At 53.1% G+C, this 20,491-nt stretch overlaps 9 protein-coding genes and 3 non-coding genes across 12 annotated transcripts; 7 read left to right on the top strand and 5 right to left on the bottom strand.

Annotated features, from left to right (window-relative positions):
* The first annotated feature begins 317 nt into the window (after positions 1 to 317).
* On the top strand, positions 318 to 437 carry BO80DRAFT_t134. The gene has a single exon. It is a non-coding gene; the product is annotated as a tRNA-Leu (tRNA).
* Positions 438 to 1,059: 622 nt separating this feature from the next.
* BO80DRAFT_t135 lies at positions 1,060 to 1,131 on the top strand. The gene has a single exon. It is a non-coding gene; the product is annotated as a tRNA-Arg (tRNA).
* Positions 1,132 to 1,355: 224 nt separating this feature from the next.
* BO80DRAFT_424209 (uncharacterized protein) lies at positions 1,356 to 2,743 on the bottom strand. Its single transcript, XM_025719231.1, has 5 exons — positions 2,444 to 2,743; positions 2,381 to 2,400; positions 2,226 to 2,330; positions 1,790 to 2,178; positions 1,356 to 1,719 (listed from the first exon to the last, which is right to left on the bottom strand). Exons 1-5 carry the CDS (start codon positions 2,655 to 2,657, stop codon positions 1,419 to 1,421), a joined length of 1,029 nt encoding a protein of 342 aa, XP_025576168.1. The 5' UTR covers positions 2,658 to 2,743; the 3' UTR covers positions 1,356 to 1,418.
* Positions 2,744 to 3,262: 519 nt separating this feature from the next.
* BO80DRAFT_379727 (uncharacterized protein) lies at positions 3,263 to 4,087 on the bottom strand. Its single transcript, XM_025716782.1, has 2 exons — positions 3,920 to 4,087; positions 3,263 to 3,868 (listed from the first exon to the last, which is right to left on the bottom strand). The coding sequence occupies exons 1-2, from the start codon at positions 4,046 to 4,048 to the stop codon at positions 3,443 to 3,445; spliced, it is 555 nt and encodes a 184-aa protein (XP_025576167.1). The 5' UTR covers positions 4,049 to 4,087; the 3' UTR covers positions 3,263 to 3,442.
* A 230-nt stretch (positions 4,088 to 4,317) lies between these two features.
* On the bottom strand, positions 4,318 to 6,136 carry BO80DRAFT_424207 (indoleamine 2,3-dioxygenase). The gene is made up of 2 exons (XM_025719230.1): positions 5,603 to 6,136; positions 4,318 to 5,551 (listed from the first exon to the last, which is right to left on the bottom strand). The coding sequence occupies exons 1-2, from the start codon at positions 5,891 to 5,893 to the stop codon at positions 4,376 to 4,378; spliced, it is 1,467 nt and encodes a 488-aa protein (XP_025576166.1). The 5' UTR covers positions 5,894 to 6,136; the 3' UTR covers positions 4,318 to 4,375.
* Positions 6,137 to 7,629: 1,493 nt separating this feature from the next.
* Positions 7,630 to 9,775, bottom strand: BO80DRAFT_44408 (IscS subfamily cysteine desulfurase). Its single transcript, XM_025721409.1, has 2 exons — positions 8,296 to 9,775; positions 7,630 to 8,080 (listed from the first exon to the last, which is right to left on the bottom strand). The coding sequence occupies exons 1-2, from the start codon at positions 9,418 to 9,420 to the stop codon at positions 7,658 to 7,660; spliced, it is 1,548 nt and encodes a 515-aa protein (XP_025576165.1). The 5' UTR covers positions 9,421 to 9,775; the 3' UTR covers positions 7,630 to 7,657.
* A 544-nt stretch (positions 9,776 to 10,319) lies between these two features.
* Positions 10,320 to 11,978, top strand: BO80DRAFT_424204 (amphiphysin). Its single transcript, XM_025719229.1, has 2 exons — positions 10,320 to 10,792; positions 10,845 to 11,978. Exons 1-2 carry the CDS (start codon positions 10,609 to 10,611, stop codon positions 11,876 to 11,878), a joined length of 1,218 nt encoding a protein of 405 aa, XP_025576164.1. The 5' UTR covers positions 10,320 to 10,608; the 3' UTR covers positions 11,879 to 11,978.
* A 2,164-nt stretch (positions 11,979 to 14,142) lies between these two features.
* Positions 14,143 to 14,610, top strand: BO80DRAFT_472994 (uncharacterized protein; the record flags this gene model as incomplete). The annotated part of the gene is made up of 2 exons (XM_025723157.1): positions 14,143 to 14,505; positions 14,560 to 14,610. The coding sequence occupies 2 exons, from the start codon at positions 14,143 to 14,145 to the stop codon at positions 14,608 to 14,610; spliced, it is 414 nt and encodes a 137-aa protein (XP_025576163.1).
* Positions 14,611 to 14,743: 133 nt separating this feature from the next.
* Positions 14,744 to 15,690, bottom strand: BO80DRAFT_472992 (oxygenase MpaB family protein; the record flags this gene model as incomplete). Its single annotated transcript, XM_025723156.1, has 1 exon — positions 14,744 to 15,690. One exon carries the CDS (start codon positions 15,688 to 15,690, stop codon positions 14,794 to 14,796), a length of 897 nt encoding a protein of 298 aa, XP_025576162.1. The 3' UTR covers positions 14,744 to 14,793.
* Positions 15,691 to 16,213: 523 nt separating this feature from the next.
* BO80DRAFT_353326 (DUF3712 domain-containing protein) lies at positions 16,214 to 17,693 on the top strand (the record flags this gene model as incomplete). Its single annotated transcript, XM_025715658.1, has 4 exons — positions 16,214 to 16,449; positions 16,495 to 16,916; positions 16,975 to 17,099; positions 17,148 to 17,693. The coding sequence occupies 4 exons, from the start codon at positions 16,214 to 16,216 to the stop codon at positions 17,691 to 17,693; spliced, it is 1,329 nt and encodes a 442-aa protein (XP_025576161.1).
* Positions 17,694 to 17,990: 297 nt separating this feature from the next.
* BO80DRAFT_404731 (FAD/NAD(P)-binding domain-containing protein) lies at positions 17,991 to 19,461 on the top strand (the record flags this gene model as incomplete). Its single annotated transcript, XM_025717693.1, has 3 exons — positions 17,991 to 18,503; positions 18,588 to 18,966; positions 19,032 to 19,461. The coding sequence occupies exons 1-3, from the start codon at positions 18,029 to 18,031 to the stop codon at positions 19,459 to 19,461; spliced, it is 1,284 nt and encodes a 427-aa protein (XP_025576160.1). The 5' UTR covers positions 17,991 to 18,028.
* Positions 19,462 to 19,541: 80 nt separating this feature from the next.
* Positions 19,542 to 19,613, top strand: BO80DRAFT_t136. The gene has a single exon. It is a non-coding gene; the product is annotated as a tRNA-Gln (tRNA).
* Positions 19,614 to 20,491: the final 878 nt, after the last annotated feature.

Genomic DNA, 20,491 nt, shown 5'->3' with positions numbered 1-20,491 from the left:
CGCGTGGAGTGAGTAAGTAAGCACTCGGACAGCCATTCGATATGGATCACATCATCCCTCCTTCGAAGTAAACAGGTCTAGTCAATGTCATTTTGTGTCTTAGCTAACTGATTTTTCGAGGAGCCAATTCCATTGGTGGGCTGTACTCCGTAATCAAGCATAAACAGCATACCTACATGCTCGGTTACTCCGATCATCCCGGATACCCCCGCTTCCGCCCCATATCAAGACGCGGTAGCACATTCCGACTCGCACTCTCGTATAAGTGAAACGAACGAGATCACATAACCTTCCACAATAAACAGAAGAATAATAATGGCAAGGTGGCCGAGTGGTCTAAGGCGCTGGTTTTAGGCGCTATAAGATTCGCAAATCGAGTACTTATAAACCCGAAACACCAGTTCGAAAGAGCATGGGTTCGAATCCCATCCTTGTCAGAGACTTTTGATCTTGTTTTTGTGCCATCGTATACCCTGTCTATATCAACTTTATCATCGGTTAGGATCGCCTCTTTTAGGTGTTCTCATTGGTTGGTGTGCTCACCGCCTACGGGTGAGCTGCCATCTCGTACCCCAGCACTTTGAGACATACTAGCTCTGGGTAAGTAAGCCTTACGCTTTTTTTCTTAGAACTTGAAGGTATGTGGCAATTTACATCTTCGTTGATTATTGATATCAAGGATGTATGTATGTAGACTATATCCATAGCAGCGAGCAAGACGCTGATCATCGAAGATACAACCCATAAGATAAGATAAGGGCTTGGTGGAATGTCGGGGTCTGTACTCCGTAGCTAGTTCGAAGGTCTTTCTTTGGTGGAGAGGCATTGGATCTATTCCGGTAGTGTTGTTAGCACATGACATGGAAGAATCCCATTATTCTGGATATATGTACTACTGCAAAGTGGAGTCATCCTCGAAAATACCCCTCCGAGAGAATCAGAGCTTGGTGGATTTCTTTATCCGGAGTATCCGTATCCGTATCTCATAAAGCAATCCTGAAAACTTCTAGCAGTCGAGAACTGGCTTATAAAGCAAAGTAAAATGAAATAGATATCAATGGCCTGCTGGCCCAATGGTAAGGCGCTTGACTACGGATCAAGAGATTGCAGGTTCGAGTCCTGCGTAGGTCATTTTTATCCCTTCTTTTTTCTTTTTTTATTCTGAGGTTTGTATCTGTGATTTTTTTGTCTAGGATAGAAGAAGGCAGGTAGGTACTCTTTGCATCTGATCGGTCTTTTAGACGTGGCTGTATTTGGTGGGTGGAGTTTACTCGAATGAAGATATTCTGGTATCAGTCAGGCCCTATATCATATCTACGGCTGTTTAGTATCTTCAACCAAGTAGATCCCACGGTGAACCATCTAGACATCTAAGATAACTACCAAACTCCTAAATAAAATGAGCAGTAATTATAGACCTACCCCCGATCCTTCCCCACCGACACCAACAAGATCTCCATATCCTGCTCCCCAGCCACATCCCCCTTGCCACCCACACGAACATCCCCACCATCAAGCACACCCCGCCTCTTCAAAGCAAAGATAGTTTCTCTCACATGTCTCACAAACCTCGGCAACAGCGGAAAACACCCCACCATAATCCCGAACCCCATTTCGCCCATCATCCACAACACGCAGAAATACTCGTAGTAGGATTTATTCGCGCTGACCAGGACCCAGATGGAGTGGATGAGGCGGAGGATGGAGGCCGCGCAGGCTCTGGATTCAGTGTTAATATCCGTTCTTATTTATCAAATATGCGGTATAGGAGGGAGGGGGGAGGGGATACAATAATCCTAGAGAGAATAACCCCGACACGGCGAGTTTCTTCCTCAAATTCATCTGCAGTCCCCAAATGCGGATCTGCGGGAGCGTGAAGATGATCAAGTCCGAGGTGGTGTTGATAGCCCCCGCCACAAGATCGATAACTTCGGTGTTGAGACAGACGCCGTGCGGGATGAGAATGTCCCAGCTTTTCGAGACGGGGTGGCAGGAGAAGAGTTGCAGGATGATGAAGAGGAGGTAGAAGGTGCTGTTGGTCCAGATGATGAGGTGGCAGGCTTTGTAGAGGGTGGTTTTTTGGTGCAGCGGGGTGAAGAGTTCGAGGATGTTGAGGAGGAGGGAGAGTTTGATGAAGAGCATGCTGATGCCGTAGAGGGCGTGGGCGAGGTAGAAGTACTGGATGTGTTAGGGGATGTGGGAGATGGGGTTGGGAGGGGGTATACGAAGAGGAGGGTGATGTAGTCCTGGTTGCGGAGATTCCATTGATCGACGAGTGGGGCGATGCTGCCAGCGAGCCAGGCGCTGATTAGGTAGGCGATGAAGGAGGCCTGTGAAAATTAGGGTTGTAATTTATGATTTGGCCTGAGATTGAGTATACCCAGCTGAGCAGGAGGGAATCTGCTCGGGTTAGAAGTGTATCATTGCATGTGGATGCACTTACAATCTACTAGTTTCATCCGATGGAGGAGAACTACCCGCGTGTACAGTCGAATCGTCAGGGCCAATGAGGTCAGAATCCCCAGGAACAGGATCACAAAGATAGACACGGCCCGTTGGTTAGGGGGATTGATCAGGTTGGATTCGACCCCTGGTGGGGGAGTCGCGGCTGGACTCTGAAGAAGCGCCGCATGCTGGGCGGGTGAGATGGACTCCATTGCTGATAACAGAGGGACGGACAACTTTACATCCAAGGTTTCTGAACTGAAAGTATGCAAGGAAAGAGGTCGTCCGCATATCTGTCGCTGGCATCGTCGCTGGCACTGACGGCTCGGAGCATTCTGGCATGAGCGTATGCAGGAGGTAAGCACTATTCTGTAAGTAGTCATGCAGAGTGCTGACGGTCTCAATTGACCCTGCAGCTGCATGTCGTAGTGACTATTACCCGGTTGGTATCTGATGTCTTTCAACAGTAAGCTTAGAAGTTAGGCCTGGCCAATTGGTTACACTGCAGGAGCAAGTATAGCTCGATCACGTCAGACTTTTTGCATGCACATTCATAATCATCATGGATGAGTCGTCACCAGATTTATCCGTAACAACCAGGATAGACTTCGTGTCCTGATCATTTTTGGCCCCTGCCGATGTCATGCTTTAGAGCCTGAAATCCAAGGGTGGTGAAATCCGGGCGGTGGCTTGTTTGGGGGCCAGTTGGTGACTGTAATCAAGGGAGGGGCGAAAATCGGGGCCGTCTCAAGATAAGAATTCCAGATCAAGGCCCGGAGCTGTCGATCCATCTATAGTCCAAGGAACAATCAACGCCCCTCTACATAGTACGAATTTACATAGTACCCTAGTAGACTTCAAGCCTCAACCTTATCCAAGCTACATCCCCCAGCAAGCAAGACCAAGTTCAAATAAGCTTAAAAGCATTCATATGAAGTCATAACTCATCATCCCAACGGAATCCATCAGATCATATCGTACACTCCCCATCCCAACTTTAATACCGCTTATCCACATCGGCCTCCACACCCCTCTGCCGCACCTTTCCCTCATCATGCACATCCTTCCATCTCTTCTCCTCCTCCTCATCGCCCGTCGCCGCAGCCGCCACCTTGCCCACGTTACCCGCGACACGTCCCTTCACACCCTCACCCCAGTCCTTGACCTGGCCCTCCGCCTCGGCCTGCTTGCCCGCTGCGTTCTGGTCCTGGCCGGCCTTGCGCAGTCCTTCGTTTCCGATCAAATTGCCCAGAGACTCCTTCGCCGATCCGACGGTTTGGTCCCAGCTGCCGTTGTTGCGCTGCGGGTGGTCGCTCGCCGTGGTGCCCGTCGATGGGTCGGCCGCCACGGATCCGACCTTGGTGGTGCTGTGGCTGGCTTCGTGCTCGGCTTTGCCGTGGGACTGGGTGTCTTCGCCGAGGGCCTAGCAAGGTTAGTTGGGGTTGGATGGAAATATGGTATGGGTAGGATGTACCTGAATGGAGGAGTCACCGGTGAGAGAGCCAACAGCGCGTTGAGCGACGCCTGTGGCTTGGTCGAGGTAGGATTTGAGGGTGGAGGTGTTGGTGGAGGTGGTGTTGTTGGTGGAGTCGTTAGAAGACATGGTGGTGGTGATGCTTAGGTTATAAGTAGAGTAGTTGAGTTGTAATAAAAGATCAGGTGTCTGGATGCTTGTATTTGTGTTTGTGTTGATGGATGGTTGAGGGAGATTTATAGAGACATCCAAGTCATGACGTCAGCGCACGGCATCCGGTACGACGTCATTCCCCAGGCACCAACCGGACCCAACGCAACGCCAGGAACACATTAATGACGTCCAATTCATTCATTCATCAGTCTCGTCATAACAATCGCTCTATGTACAGAGATCATCCCGCATCCTCGTCATCCATGCTATCTGAATTACGATCCGCTCAAAGTATATGCAATGCTACCAATGACAGATCCCCCCCTCACTGTCGTCCGCTGCCCACGTCCCCGACAGTCCCACCACCTGCAAATGACCGTCGTGGTCCTCGTCTACCTTGCTCAGCGCCGCAAAGCTCGACTCCGATGGTCCCGTGCTCAATAGCCGTCGGGCCCAGGCGTCGATGGCCGGCTCGCCCGTCTCGTCCCGCGCTTGTTTCAGGAACGGAATCAGGGCGGTTCCACCCGTGCCCCGTAGTTTTTTGCTGTCGGGCTTCTCGCCATGTCGGGCCGTCGCCAGGTTGATGGATTGTTTGGGGTTGGTGGCTCGGGCGGGGCGACTCGCACGGGCGTCCCGGGACTGGATGATGATGTAGCGTGATACAATCTGAATGTGCTTGTCCCGCATCGCCCGCAGCATCGACAGACACGCATCGTATGCAATGCACAGGGCCTTGTCCGAGCGTCGTGCTTCGACGTACGCTCGGATGTTGGCCACGGCGTTGACATGTTCCAGGAAGCGCCGGTGCGCCGCCGGCATGTATGAGCGCATCTCCTGGATGAAGCCGTGGCGGGGCGCCCCGGCCACACCCTCCTTCTCGTCCTTCAACGGGGTACTGCTCGGACGCATTTCGCCCGTCGGACGGTGCTCGATGCCCAGGGCGATGTCGAAGAACTGAATCAAAGAGCTCTGGGCATTGCTGCCGCCGCCGTACTGACGGTACGCCGGCTCACCGCTTCCGTCGTCGTACAACAGACCGTGCGGGAGACCGGCATCCGCCATGTTCTTGCTCCCCGCCAGGTAGGGCCGGATGCGGTGGTAGAACACGTACGGGTCGCAATGCTCGTACATGCGCTCCAGCAGCGCCCCCACCTCGTCCAGCACCTCCGCGAGTCGCTGCAGGCACTCGGTGACAACCAGACTATTTCCAGCCCGCGCTGCCGCGATGGCCTGCAGCACTAGCGGGATCGACGGGGCCCCACGAGCCTCGATGGCCACAGAGACCAAATAGAACCACTTCTCATCCAGTGACCCCGTGAAGGTGTTGACGCTGTCGAGGTTCCGCAGATCATCGATCGGCTCGTCGGGGAAAATAGGCTTGTAGTTCCACAAACACACCCCTGCATAGGTGGCCACGGGTGGCAAACCCAGGTGCTCGCAGACGTCGAATAAGGGGACGGTCAGCTGGGGCGGGATTTTCTGTCCACCAGGATTAGCTCAGGAACCACCAGTCGATGCCGTGTCACCTACCTCGGCCGGCCTGCTTCCACCCCAGACATACCCATGTAGCATAAAGACCAGTACGACGTATGCCCGCCGCCACTCCCCCTCGGACTGAAGATACGATGTAGACAGTATAGACATATGATCGACCACCTCCCGGATCCTCCGGCTCGTTAGGAGAGCCTGCAGGTTGGAAACGACCCACTCCCACTTGGCGTAATAAGGGTCTGGCAAGACCTCCAAGGGAGGCTCCGGCGGGAGGAAGCCGTGATCCGGCGAGATGCCATAGTCCGCCAAGGCTGGAATGGGAGGAAGCATGGTGGCAGGAAGCGGGTCAAGACAGAATATACGACAGGAAATACAATGCAGACTCGATGGCAACGCCCAGAGAGCCCGCGACGCCGCCTGATATAATGCAATAGATGCTCACGTGCGCAGTGGTGGCTTGTCAAGGCAATCGTCTAAGGTTTGCTGATTGTCCGGAACCTGACGTTGAGCAGAATTATGAAAGCGTTGGGGGACAGGAAGGAACCCAGTGCCGGAGGGTATGTACGGACAATCTTTGGGGAAACAACGGTCGTGTGACAGTCAGACTCCGGCAAAGCAGGCGAGATGTCAATTGACCAAGTAAAAAGCTAACCAGATCGGACACAAACGAAAGCAGGTGTCGTGTCGGCCCTGTTATGGACGCCTTCGAGCTGCGAGAGGGGCAAGAAAACCAGACTCCACCTGCTCTGGCCCAGGTCGCAGCAAGAAGGGCAGGCAATGGGAGGCGTGCCAGAGAGAATGGCGAAGATCACGGGACCGAAGGGTCGGATCTGAGCACAAAGAGAGGGCGAAAGGAGGGGGAAAAGGAAGAAGAAACGGACGGGAAAATTTCCTCCCAGCTAGTCCATCGTACAATGGCATTTGCCCGAAGTTAAATAATCCGACCCATTTGAACCTCGACTTTTCCAGGACAGCCGCAGGAACCGAATAGCCGGGCGAGGGAATTAATCAGCCTGACCCAGGGCCGTTGCCCGCAGTAACTAACTAATGGCGATTGTGTCATCCGGAAACCGTCGTCCGCGAAACAGGGGTAACAGCGGCGGTGTTGGTGGTAGTATATTCTGTACCCATGGGGAGAGGGTAGGACAGTTGACTAGTCCGTGGATGGCCAGCGACCAAGAGTCAAGTGGGCCGAACCAAGCCAGGCCAGACGGGAGCAGAGGCGAACTTTGCCCCTGGGGTGAGGGTGGCCAGCATGGTACGGGTGAAAGATGTGCACATGGTTGGAAAGTGGATGGTGGTATGGTCGATATCAGATCGATCTAGAGATAAAGTATGGACGAAGCTGTCGAGGTTGCATGGCCAGCTGGGTGTTCTGCCGGGCTGGAGTAGGTGAGGTTCTGAACGGCGCCAGCGGGAGGACTGGGTGTCAGCGAAAGGGGTGTCCACTGGATTCCAGTAGGCTGAGTGCTAGAGAATGAACCGGGAGCGTGTGGGAGGGGGCGCCGAGTGCGAAATCGGGCGCTTAAGCGAGACGGGGGGCGTGTTCGCTCCCACCCACGCCACCCCGTTCGGGTCTGCGGTGAAAGTGACCTGCCCGTGCGGAGGCCCCAGCTTATTTGGACGGCCGACCTCGCTGGTTGGCCTCTGCTGATCCACTCACGCTATCTTGAATGGCCACTCCTCGGCGCCGGACAATTCCCGTTTGGTTCACGTGATCCGAGGCCCCTGCTCCTAGATACTCCGGACCTGTTTACACTACTAGGAGTACGGAGTACACAGCACGAAGTAGTCAAATAGATGATCAATACCTGATCACCTGCACCTTGCCTGAACGGGAATGTCCCGTAGGAGTCAGCAGACTGAGAAGCTACGATCCCTTACAACCAGCACCCACGCGGCCTGGAAGAATTAGGCACTACAATCAATACATCAAGTCATTAATATCCATTGCTGTACAGACTGGACAGTTTCATCAATCCTATAATGTTACACACTATACGAACGCCATCCCGCCGCTGATATCGGAAAAAACATGATGCGCCTGGTATACGACCAATAACCGCCCCCGCAGTCATTCGAACACAAAGAAATTTAATGCTGGCTCCATTCGATCGAGTTCAGATCAATACCCTCCTGGACCATCTCCCACAGCGGGCTCAGCTCGCGCAGGAAGTCCACCCGCTCCCGCACCGCCTTGAGCACGTAGTCAATCTCGCTGTCGCTCGTGAAGCGGCCGATACCGAACCGGATACTGCTGTGTGCGCTCTCGTCGCTGCTGCCCAGCGCCCGCAGCACGTAGCTGGGTTCCAGCGAGGCCGAGGTGCAGGCACTGCCCGACGACAGGGCAATATCCTTGAGCGCCATCAGCAGCGACTCGCCTTCCACGTAGGCAAAGGAGATGTTGACGCAACCGGGGTAGTGGTGGTTGGGGTCGCCGTTCAGGACGGTGTGCTCCATCGACAAGAGTCCGTCGGTCAGGCGCTTGGACAATCTCGAAACATGCTTGGTGTCATACTGCGATGGTCAGCATTTGCCATGTCTTCCTTGCATTAGCGTAACAAAAGCACAACTCGACTCATCACCCCTGCTACGGTCGTCAAAGCGCCAAGGGGACACGCAGAGCGTGTCGCTACCCCCATGGCTTTTCAGGACAATCGATACATATTAAAGCTTATAATCATCGCTGGCATCCGCTGGAAACCCCTTAGGGGCAAAGAAAATCAACGTACCTCCATATCCTGGTATGCAATGCGGCAAGCCTCACCGAAGCCCACGACGAGGTGGGGGGCAATAGTGCCACTGCGGAGACCTCTCTCCTGGCCACCTCCGGAGATGATAGGCTCGAGACGGACCCTAGGACGACGGCGAACATAGCAAGCACCAATGCCCTTGGGGCCGTAGATTTTGTGGCTGGAAATCGACATCAAGTCGACGTTGAGCTTGTTGACGTCCAGGGGAATCTTGCCGACGGCTTGAGCACCGTCGGTGTGGAAGAAGATCTTCTTCGAGCGGCACAGCTTGCCGATTTCCGCCATGGGCTGGATGACACCAATTTCGTTGTTGACGGCCATGATACTGACGAGAGCGGTATCGGGACGAATGGCTGCCTCGAGGTCCTCCATCCGGATCAGGCCGTTGCTCTGCACGGGCAAGTATGTCACCTCGAATCCCTCATCTTGCAAATGCCTGCAGCTGTCCAATACACACTTGTGCTCGGTCTGGGTGGTGATGATGTGCTTCTTCTTGCCGGAGCGACCGAAGAACCGGGCCACACCCTTGATACTCATGTTGTTGCTCTCCGTGGCACCGCTGGTGAAGATGATCTCCTTAGGGTCGGCGCCGATCAGCTTGGCGATATGTTCTCTGGCTTGCTCGACCGCCTTCTCCGACTCCCAACCGTAGGCGTGGGTCCTGGAGTGGGGGTTTCCGTAGATGCCGGTAAGGAAGGGAAGCATGGCGTCAAGCACGCGGGGGTCTGTCGGAGTCGTTGCCTGCATATCGAGGTAAATCGGGCGGGTGCCTTGGTCCATAACGGTGGCCTGCTTCAGAATGCCGGCGGAAGGGCTCATCGAGGCGTCGCCGGAGATGCCGGAGCCAGGAAGCTCGACCTTCTGGGGTTGAATGCCGGTCTGGTTCACGAAGGCCTTCTGCTCCTGCTTGATGGCGGTTTCGACCGAGATCTGGGCGTTTCCTGCCTTGGTTTCGGAGACGTAAGACCGTCTGGGGATGGCACCGCCGGTGGCGAGCACCCGCCGGGGTAGGGAGGCCGTCAGGGCGCCGGGCTGAGTCGACAAGAGTCGATGGGCATAGGCCCGGGATGCCTGTCTCAAGGCAATAGGGGTCATACTGGGCATGATGAAGTTAACTCTGATACTGTACCATGCAGAATTGATGGACAGTGATGATGAGTGAGATGACAGCAGGAGGTTCGCGGTGGGAAAAAGTTTGGATCCGGTTATATCATTGCCGAGCCCGCTAGGCCCGATCGGATTTATCAGATAGTCCGGCAATTTCCCGTTTGGGTGGTTTCGGCTTTACTTGGTCGATCGTCGATAGGAATTGGCCGCTTTCCGCGGAGTTCTCATTGTACTCCGTAATGGCAGCAGCAGTAGTATCTACACCAGGTCTCTTGTGATATCCAGCGCAATACGAGTGTAGAGGCATATGTATGAACCAGAGAGGAGATGATGTACGATCGTTCACTCCGCCTCGCCATGAATTGAACACATTCTTACATGCATAGAAAGCGAAGGTTGTTGCCGGTCCAACATCATACTGGTGGGTTTCCCCGGATTCTCAGCAAGTCAGCCAGCCTTGTGTGTTGGCGCTGACGGCTGACAGACAACGGAGCGACGCTGCTCAGTGATCAGACGTGCCCAGTAGTGGCCTTGATTTGGCAGAACCGGACGGAAGATGAGGGAAATCGAGTCGAGGTCTGTGTTGACGATAGTGCCACTAGTGCAACCGGATACTCTGGTGCCTAACGCCAACCAGGGAGCTTCCGAGTCTCCGAGTCCGGCTGAATAATTGGCGATCAACCCAGTGAGCCATCTGGATCGACTCCTCAGGGGGGAAAGGTGCTGGTGCTGGGATGGAGATGGAGCTGGGTTGGAGCCTGGGGGTTCTTTACTCTTAAGAGTTCCGAGTTAATAATAGAGAGGTGGTCCATCAGGCATGAACCCACTGCAGCCTTACCAACTAGACTAGATAAACAGAGAGAGGGAATGTAAGCCAGGATGTCCGGAAGCCACGGCTCAGCCACGGCGGCTGCAGACATTATGTCATAGCTCAGCCACAACAAGTGGCAGTCTAACCGTCACCGGCACCAGTAGTCTTCTTGGCCGCGAACAAAAGGCACGCCCTCCCCACTTCTTGCCTACCACGAGATCCTCGTTCGATCCGCTTGGTTTTGCTCCATTTCGACTCCCTATCGCTGCCCTTTCGGTCTCTACCCCTTTGCACCCTCTCAGACCTTCGACCCTCCACCCCTCACCCAAACCGAATCCTTCCGCGGGTGTTGGGCAACCTGCGGCCAATCAGAGATGAGTTTGAAGGGCTTTCAGAAGAGCATTGTTCGCGCTCCCCAGCAGTTCAAGGCAAAATTCAACATCGGCGAGCATACCAAGGATCCTGTCTACCTAGATGCCGAGCGGCGGTTTCAGGAACTTGAGAAGGAGACCAAAAAGCTGCACGATGAGTCGAAGAAATATTTTGACGCCATCAACGGTACCGGCGGATCCCTTCTTTTGCCCCCCTCCTTATGCTGACCGACAGACAGGCATGTTGAACCACCAGATCGGATTCTCCAAGGCTATGACGGAACTCTACAAACCCATCTCCGGTCGCGCTTCCGACCCTAGCACGTATACGATCGAAGGCAACCCCGAGGGAATCAGGGCGTGTGAGGAATACGAGGCGATCGTGCGGGATCTCCAGGAATCGCTTGTGCCCGAGCTGGAGATGATCGACACCCGCGTCATCAGCCCTGCGCAACAACTGTTGGAGGTGATCAAGGTGATCCGCAAAGTCGCGGTGAAGCGAGACCATAAGAAACTGGACTACGATCGCCACAGGAATTCGCTCAAGAAACTTCAAGACAAGAAGGACAAGTCGCTGAAGGATGAAAAGGCACTTTACAAGGCCGAGAACGATGTGGAACAAGCGACCCAAGAATACAACTACTACAACGACTTGCTCAAGGACGAGCTGCCCAAGCTGTTTGCTCTTGAAGCCGAATTCATCCGCCCGCTGTTCCAGTCTTTCTACTACATGCAGCTGAACGTCTTCTACACCCTGCACGAGAGAATGCAGGGCATCAACATCGGGTACTTCGATCTGACCTTGGATATTGAGGAAGCGTTCGAGAACAAGCGTGGAGATGTCAAGGAGCGTGCCGAGGAGCTCACCATCGTCCACTTCAAGGCCACGGGCGGTCGGAAACCCGGATCGAAGCTTGGCCCGAAGGACAAATTAGCACAGGAGGGCAAGGGTGGCTACGCATCGCGACAGCGCGATCCCGATGTTGTTGAGAACCCCCCGCCTCCATACTCGGCCAGCGCAGGCAGCAGCTTTAGTGCCGCCGCGAAGAGTAAGCCCGCGCCTCCGCCACCGAAACCTAAGCCATCCCGGTTCAGCGCTCCGGTGGAAACCGTCACAGCGCTGTACGACTACGAGGCGCAAGCACACGGTGATCTCAGCTTTTCCGCCGGAGAAGTCATAGAGATTGTGCATCGGACGGACAACCAGAACGAGTGGTGGTCTGGCCGGGTGGACGGACGAGAGGGACAGTTTCCAGGTAATTACCTCCTCTAGCATGTTTTATCTCTTTGGTTTTGCTAACTCGAGTAGCCAACTACGTCCAGCTGAACTAGCATTCTGCTATCGCTATATATTATTCTTAATTCTGCTGTCCAAGTCATACTGGTTACTGGAGTTGCGGGTGCACATGACCAGTGGATGTCCTTATTCTTGCGATAGAGCGTGCATGATGATGACCTTCGCTGTACATATTGAATATCATCTTTACTCGATTAATTCTCACGTAACCCTACCGATAGACGTCATCGTCCGATAGCTTATCGGAAAGCAGCTAAGCACTAGTCTAGCAATATCGGTATGACCAGTAAGATAACTCATCTAGATCTAGGCAACCTTACAGCTGCGTTATTGTACTCTATTACTCTATCTTATATTAACAAGTCCAACCCACACCCTCATACCCCAAAAACCACAATCACACCCTAATGCCCCTACCCCAATCCATATCCACCCCGCCTCCCTACAACCAACAACACCATCCTCCGCACCTCCGACCCCTGCATCCCTCCCTCGTCTCTATCGGCAGTGGTATTCAATGGCACACAAAACCATTCACAGACCGTCTCATTGGACCACCGAAACCCTCCAGGAGAGTCTACCACCATCCTCTTCGATACCTCTACTAGTGACACAGCGATTCACCCTTCTACATCTTTATCATCGGAACTAAACTCCCAGCCACACCCCGTCCAGAGGCCTTGTACGTAAATGCTGACCACTCTAGTAGATGGAACTCTCCTCCATGTTGGCTTCGCCGATGTATATGAGAACTGGATGTCTCTTCTCGGGAATCTTACGCAGGAGGGCATGGCATCCGGGGTTGTGTGTATCGAGGTTCTAACTCTCAGTAGATGGGAAATTTTGCCCTTGTTGGTGGATTATGGTGTTAGTAGATACTTTTAGTGTACAATGGCAATAGTATTCACTTGGGATGAATGTGTTATCTGTGGAAGGGGAATAGTTAGTTAGCTTGACTGTTACTGTTTCCAAGGTATTCAAGAAGAAAAACGATGGCCGAGGACGATTCAAGATAAGATGGATGATTCTCACTTGATTTTACTTTATTGTTCTGGTTACTAATATTTCTCAAATTACAATCTTAAGATTATGTATGGGTATGTCGTAGTGTAACCCACCTTGATGGCCATAATAGAGATGCATCTCTGGGTACACAATAGAATAGACCCCGTCCTAGTATAGACTATCATATTACTGAATTTCCTAAAGAACACTGAGCAATCCCAATATCAACCTAACAAAACAGATTCTCAACAACAAAGATATCCTCATCTTCACAATTGCCTATTAACTATAGCAACATACTGAAACATCCAAATATCCGCATTTCCCTAATCCAACCTAACTCGACACACGTCCCACATCAACAATCAGCAATTAAGCTACGAACACCAGACCCTGTTTCATCCCACCCACTTCAACCCACTATCTTAATCATCACTTGAAACGCACATCATCCATGGTTCATCTTCCCAGAACCCTGTTGCTAAGTATAGCCATACCGCCTCAATATTGAGACCACCCAGAACCCAACCCCAACCACAAAACCAGCATCCTCAAAAAAGGCTCCCAACCCAATCCTTAATCCAATTAAAAGTACTTTAAAACACGGGTAATTTCCCATGGTCTATCATCATCCCTCTAATTAACCTAGCATCTCAAATCCGCACATCAAACGTGAAAACTCAACACTGCTGATTCTCAAACGACAGCGTAAAGCCAAAGCATAACAAACTCCTCACACACGGAGTATCAATGTAGCATGGAATAGGCCAATCTCCCATTATCCCAATCCGGATACATCCCCGACCACATGCAACCTCATCCCGTCCTACAGACCCTACACCACATGTATCTGCCCACACGGTAGGATAAATCACATGTAGAGAAGCTTCAGTTCGGTCCGAGGAATTGCAGCTCTCTTCGTAGTTCGTATCCCTCACGGGACAAAATGTACTTGTTCCTGTGGTGGCTCGCTAGGGATCGACAGCCCTAAGATGCGGGGGTCGATACCAGTGCTTAGGGTAGGTTATTCGGCTCGCTCACATGGATGGCAACATCCTCGGTGGATCAGAGGGGTCTAGATAGGGTGTCATAGACCGGTTCCGATTGTGGAATAATGGGCAAAGTTGGGGTGTGGATACTACCGTATTGCCAGTTAATCTAGACCTATAAACAGAAAGCAAGCCCAGGATATACTAACATCATTACCATCACCATCCAACCCAACCAAGAACAAAATGCACCTCAAACACCTCCTCCTCTTCACCCCTCTCTACCTCCCCTTCACCCTAGCAACAACAACAACCCCCAACACCATCGCCCCCCGCGCCCCCCAATCCACCAGCGGAAGCCTCCTCGACGACCTCCCCACCATCGTCGACGGGATCAAAGAGCTCCTCAGCACCGACACCGTCAACAAACTCGAAACGATCGTCAACGGCGGCGCGACGCTTCTGGGCGGCGACACGCCGAAGAATCTGCAAAAGTTGTTGTCCGGTGATAATATCGACAAGTTGCAGAGTATTATTGATAATGCGAATACGTTGCTCTCGGGCACGTTTGTGAATCAAACGGGGGAGTTGATTGGGGAGGCGGCGCCGGTGAGATACCTTTCAGATAGGTAGTTTTGTGATGGGCTAACTGGTGGTGTGTAGCTGGTTTCGGATTTTTCGGCGATTTTGACGGCGGTGTTGAAGACGGCATGATTATTAGTAGTCGGGTTGGTTGGGGGGGATTGTATATAGAATAGATAATATTATGCTTGCTTTGCTTGATTCGAACTGCTCAACAGTATCTGATAAATAGGGATTATACTCTAAACAAGATAAAGCCAATCAACCACACGCTCTGAATATCCAACCTAAAACATAAAGTCAAGAGTATCTAAACTAAGCACCTAATCTCCCCCTCAACTCCCCCAAATAAAACCTCAACGGATACCCCTTCCACTTCTCGGGCAAGGCCGGATACACCGCGACCGAGAACCCCATGGTACTGCGATACAACCCCCTCGTGGTAGCCGACGACTTCAACCCATACGCCTCCCGAATGCTCGGCGGCAACATCTCAATCGTAATCACCCTCAACAGGGGCTTCACGGCCATAACCCACCCCGGCAAATCACTCTTCTCGAGGAGATCCTTGGCGAAGCGATGCGCCTCCGCACTCACGCTTAACCGCTCGATCTGCTCATCCCAGTACGTCCAGAAGACTTGGCGGGTCGCGGGCCAGACGTCCTTGGCGATGCCCAGGCAGGATAAGATGGTGGTGAATTCGAGGTAGGCGCGTTCGGCGGTGCGGTAGTCGACCTGGCCGTAGATGCGTTGGTAGAAGTCTGTGGCGGTGGCGTAGAGGGTTGCGGTCATCCAGAGTTGGGTGGAGGGGTCGGTGGGGAGTCTGTTAGGGTATGGGGGGGTGTCTTTTTGGAGGAGCGTCAGGAGATGTTTCTTTTCAGTAGGGGTGCCGAAGACCAGGCAGGCGATGTAGCTGAGGGCGGTTTGGAGGGTGTTGCTGAGGGTCGTGGCTAGGTTGCTGCTGCTGCTGCTGCTGCTGCTGCTGCTGCTGGAGGTGGAGGTTCGGGTGAGTTCGTCGAATGCGTTGCGGATGTTGGGGTGGGCGGCTTGGAGGAGGAGGGCCGCGCCGGAGCCGGCGAAGAGAATGCCCTCTTGCAGGATTTGAGGGAGGATTTCGAGCTTCTCGAGGGCTTCCAGGTGGTTGGTGGTGTGGGTGTAGGTGGCTTCGGAGGAGACGGGCGAGATGCCGTCTGCGGGGGTTTTTTCGTTCATTTGGATGCTTTGGATGATAGTTGAGGGATGGTGGGATCTGAATAGCAGTTGCTTGGTGAGGTTGCTTGGTGTATAGCGAGTGTTGGTATAGATGTGTTGATATGGATGGATGCAGTATCAATTGGTCCTGATAAAGACAGGATGCGTGAATAAACACCCACTCAGTGCCATTCCTCATCAACCCGTTGATAGGCATAGTGGAGACCCCCGCATCTTCGGGCCAGGAGGCATGTCCCGTTTCAACCCAAAATCGAGCGTTGTCCTAAAGCGACCCATCCGAGCCCTCCCTTCAACCGCGGTTCTCAATAGTCGGGCGATCGTCGTCCCGCATGTGAACCCATCCATGGATCATCATTGGACTGTAATCTCCCCTCGCACTGATCGACAGTCTCGGGACGATCCTTGCGGAGCATGGCAGGGGCTGGGTTACATCCAGACGGCAAGTGTATACGAGCCTGCCCGTCACCCGGTTATATGTTTTCAGGCCCTAAGCCGCCACTCCAGTGTCCGACACCACCACATCATGGACGAGAAAACCTCCTATCTCAGCTCCAAAGAGGCCAAGTATGCCCTAGGTGTGCATCGAGGGCCTCTGCCCACCGAGGGCTACGCCATTGAGCATATCGAGACGGCCAATTCCATCTCGTTGGAGCCGGTGAAGCGCACGCGATCACAGAAATTGCGTCGCCATTGGGCGCGGTTCTGGTGTTGTTATGCGTTCTGGGGGATTATCGGGCTGGCTATCTTTCTTCCCATCTTGTATGTTCTTACAAAGAGGGCAATGAATCGTAACTGACCAGACAGTTTCCTGGTGATTATCCCCGCCATCGCCCAACGAGTCGTGGACGGGTCGACTCTCCTCCTCGTGCACGCCGACGTGCTCCAGCCCCGCCCTGATTCTATCATGCTCAGCATCAAATCGGCCCTGGATCTGCCCATTAACCTCCCCGTACGCATCGACCCTATCACCCTAAGTCTCTTCAACCGTGACCTCCCCGAGAACAACACCTGGGCGAAGCTGTACATGGACGGGGCCAAGATCAAAGGCAACTCGACGCTCCAGGTGGACAACCAGTACACTCCGCTGAATGTGTACCAATGGACGCAATATGTCCGGGGCACGGTATTTGAAGCACACGCCCCGTTGTCGGTGAAGGGATCCACGACGGCGTATATCGGGAAGTTGAAGTCACGGGTCACTCTGAACAAGGACATTCACCAGAACAGTACGCTCCCTCCCCCTTACCCACCCACCTATATATATATCAAAGCTAATTAAAATAGCCCTCAACTCCTTCGCCGGCTTCTCCATCTCCAACCCAAAACTTCTCCTCCCTGCCGAATCCGATGGAACTAATCTCGTCGCCAACGCCACCCTTCCTAACCCATCGGTCATGACTCTTGAAATCGTACGTCCCCCCCTCCCCCACCTCAGCTACCTTACTCATACCAAACAGGGCACCACCACCCTCAACCTCCTCAGCGGCAACCTCATCCTCGGCAACGTCACCCTCGACAACCTAACCCTCACACCCGGGAACCACTCCACCCCCGTCCGAGGCATCTTCGATCTCGGCAAACTGATCGAAAACCTCGGCCCTATCCTCAAAGATCAAGCCGAGTCCCTGAAAGACGGGTATCTAAGTCTCACGACCGTCGGGACGGACGTGACCTACGAAGGCGTTCACGTACCCTACTACACGGAAGTCATGAAGAATCTGACCATGACGGCCAAGGTGCCTTTGGGACAATTGGTCATGAATACCCTGCGGGGGATCTTGCATCCGAATGGCACGAATCCGTTCAAGGGGTTGAATATGACGACGGTGGATGGGGGGACGTTTACGGTGGGGGAGGATGAGGGGGAGAGTGATAGTGAAGCAAGTGGGGGGTTGTTGGGGAGACGGGCGGTGGAGATGTTGGGGGATGAGGAGAGGAGGGGGGAGGTGGTGGATGTTTTGAGGGCGTTAGTGAGGAGAGGAGGACTGGGGGATAAAATATGATGCTGGGGGGTTCACTGGAGTTGAGTAATGGTTTGTTTAATGGTACCTGAGCTGGACTGGGTAATGTTTTAATTGGTTGGGATGGGATTAATGGTGATATAGGGCTTATACCCTGGTGGTGAATGATACCCGTTATACTATCTGAAGGTTGTCATTGTAGATGAATCTATCTTACTCATACAACCCTAACTACGGAGTATACTCTCCCAGCTCATGCAGCATAATCACCCTTACATCCACACCAACCATCCCTGCAAGGGCCCTTTCAAAACCAGCCCATCAAACCCCAACGCCCCCATCCCATCTCCCCCCTCTTTCTCCCACTACCACACACCATGCCCCTAACCATCGCCATCATCGGCAGCGGCCTCGCCGGCTGCCTCGCCGCCCGCATCCTCCGCGAACAACACACAGTCACCATCTACGAGCGCGACCCCGCCAAAGCCGAAGCCGGGGCCGCCATCAACCTCGGCCCCAGCGCTGTCCACATCCTCGACAGCGTCGGGTTCGATCGTCGTCGCGCCCGCTCGATCCCGGTGACTCGGGTCCTATCGTACAGTAAATCCGGGAACGTCACTCAGGATGATAGCCTCGATTATGTGAAGGAGTTTGGGGCGGATTGGTTGTTTCATCATCGGGCGGATCTGCGGGATGAGTTGTTGCGGTTGGCGACGGGGGAGGCGGATGAGGTTGGAGTCAAAGGGGAGCCCGCGAAGGTGAGGTATGGGGCGAGGGTGGTGGATGGGGATGTCGAAGGGGGAAGGTTGATCTTGGAGGGCGGGGAGGTGGTCGAGGCGGATTTGGTTGTTGGTTTGTTTATCCCATTTATCCCATCCCATATACTCCCGTACATAATAGTAGTACCCTGGTGTATACTGACGATGTGAATAACAGCAGCAGACGGCATCCGGTCTACCCTCCGTCCCCTGGTTACCAACCCCTCCTATACAACCGCCCAACCCTCCGGTGTCTCTGCATTCCGCTTCACCATGTCCCGCGCTGATGTTCTTGCTCTCCACAATGGCAACGTCCCTGACGTCCTGGACCCAACCAAACCCGGCACCCTGATCGGCATCTACGCATTCGATCCCACCGAACGTCGCGTCATCCTGTACCCATGCCGGAACTACGAGATCTTGAACTTTGTCGCCCTTGTCCCAGACAACATGCTCAAGGAGCCCCCACCCTCAGACTCATGGTCCGCGCCGGGCGATAGAGAGGAACTCATTTCCCTCTTTGAGGATTTTCCCGACTGGGTGGTGAAATACTTCCGGTACACTTACCCACCTTTCCCCTCTCTTAATCCATACTTCAACTAAAGATACCATAACCTAATAGATCCGCCTCAAACATCAAACTCTGGCAACTCCGCCACCAAGCCCCCCTCCCCAGCTACATCCGGGGCCGAACGGTCCTCATCGGCGACGCCGCACACGCCATGACACCGCACCAAGGCCAAGGCGGAAACCAAGCCATCGAAGACGCCGAAGGGTTCCGCCTCTTCCTCGGTGATCATGTCACCCGAGACACTGTCCCCAAGATTCTAGAGGACTTCGATGCCGTGAGGAGACCCCGTGCGTCGCTGATTCAGAGGAATACATTGTTGGCGACGGCACGGTTCTCCGTCGAGGAGATTTATCGCTTTCGGTGGTTGAATTTTACGTATCCGGGGATTGTGGAGGGGGTGAGGAGGGTGAGGTGTGGGGAGGAGGTTGTGCAGGAGGGGGATGGGGTGGGGGGGACTAGTACTAGGGATGCGAAGTTGTAGATACCTAGGTTTTGGGGAACAGTGGATGGGGTTTGACAGGGAATTCTGGAGCAGGATTGTTATCTGCGGATATCAACTCCGGTTGTGTAGTGTAATGGTCATCACTCTGGATTCTGATTCCAGCAATCCCGGTTCGATCCCGGGCACGACCTTTTTGTTCCCCTTTTTTTTATCGGTCGGGGGATTTTTGATTATCATTGGGGTGTAAACTTATTGGGGATACGGGTGTTGGGTTAGGTTTCCTGCTATGTTTTTTTGCTTTCCGGGCAATGGGCGGGCCTTTGTCTCATAAGACTAAGTTATTAAACATAGAAATAATGACGATAAGAACAAGCCTCGACATGTTCAATTCACTCCAAGGAATGTATATATATATCGCACTATATCACGAACAATGATACTGGCAAGAAGAACAGAAAAGATTATAGCGCTGATTAGACTCACATCTTGTTCCGGGGAGCATGCTGATGGCAGATTTCGTATCAACATATGGTCGGCTCGTGCAGCGATATAGATGACCTAGTTGTACTGTCTCTAATCGATGGTGGGTAAACGGGCCCCGAGTAGTAGTTTTCTGGAGATGATCTTAAACATGGCTTGAGAGATGGTGGTGTGGTGGGGATGTGCATGGGGTAGGAGACATCAGGCTAGTGTCTTGTATATATGATTCTGTCTGACACACATATCAATCACAGTCACACAATCTGGATCACCAGCCTCAATGATCAATGGAGGATCCAGAAACGTGCCCAGAAGGTCAGATGCTGATACAGAAGCAATGAAGCCATGTATACGGATCGCTGAGGTAGCAATTGTCTGTGAAAGAGGGTCGTGGCTGTCTTTGACTAATGACATGGTTTTTGACCTGATGTATGTTAAGATTACCTGTGTAGTCCCTAAGAAGAATGGAATATCTACTTCTGATCTATGCTATAGATCCTCAATGCTATATCCCCGACAAAGGCACAGGCAGTACTGTTCATCATGATACCATTGGCTGTGGTGCATGTTGAATGATAAACGTCTTTGT

Source organism: Aspergillus ibericus (assembly GCF_003184845.1).
Source record: "Aspergillus ibericus CBS 121593 unplaced genomic scaffold BO80scaffold_15, whole genome shotgun sequence".
In the NCBI taxonomy this organism is placed as follows: Eukaryota; Fungi; Ascomycota; class Eurotiomycetes; order Eurotiales; family Aspergillaceae; genus Aspergillus; species Aspergillus ibericus.
Note: the sequence above shows the minus strand (reverse complement) of the source record. Positions and strands in the feature narration are given on the sequence as shown.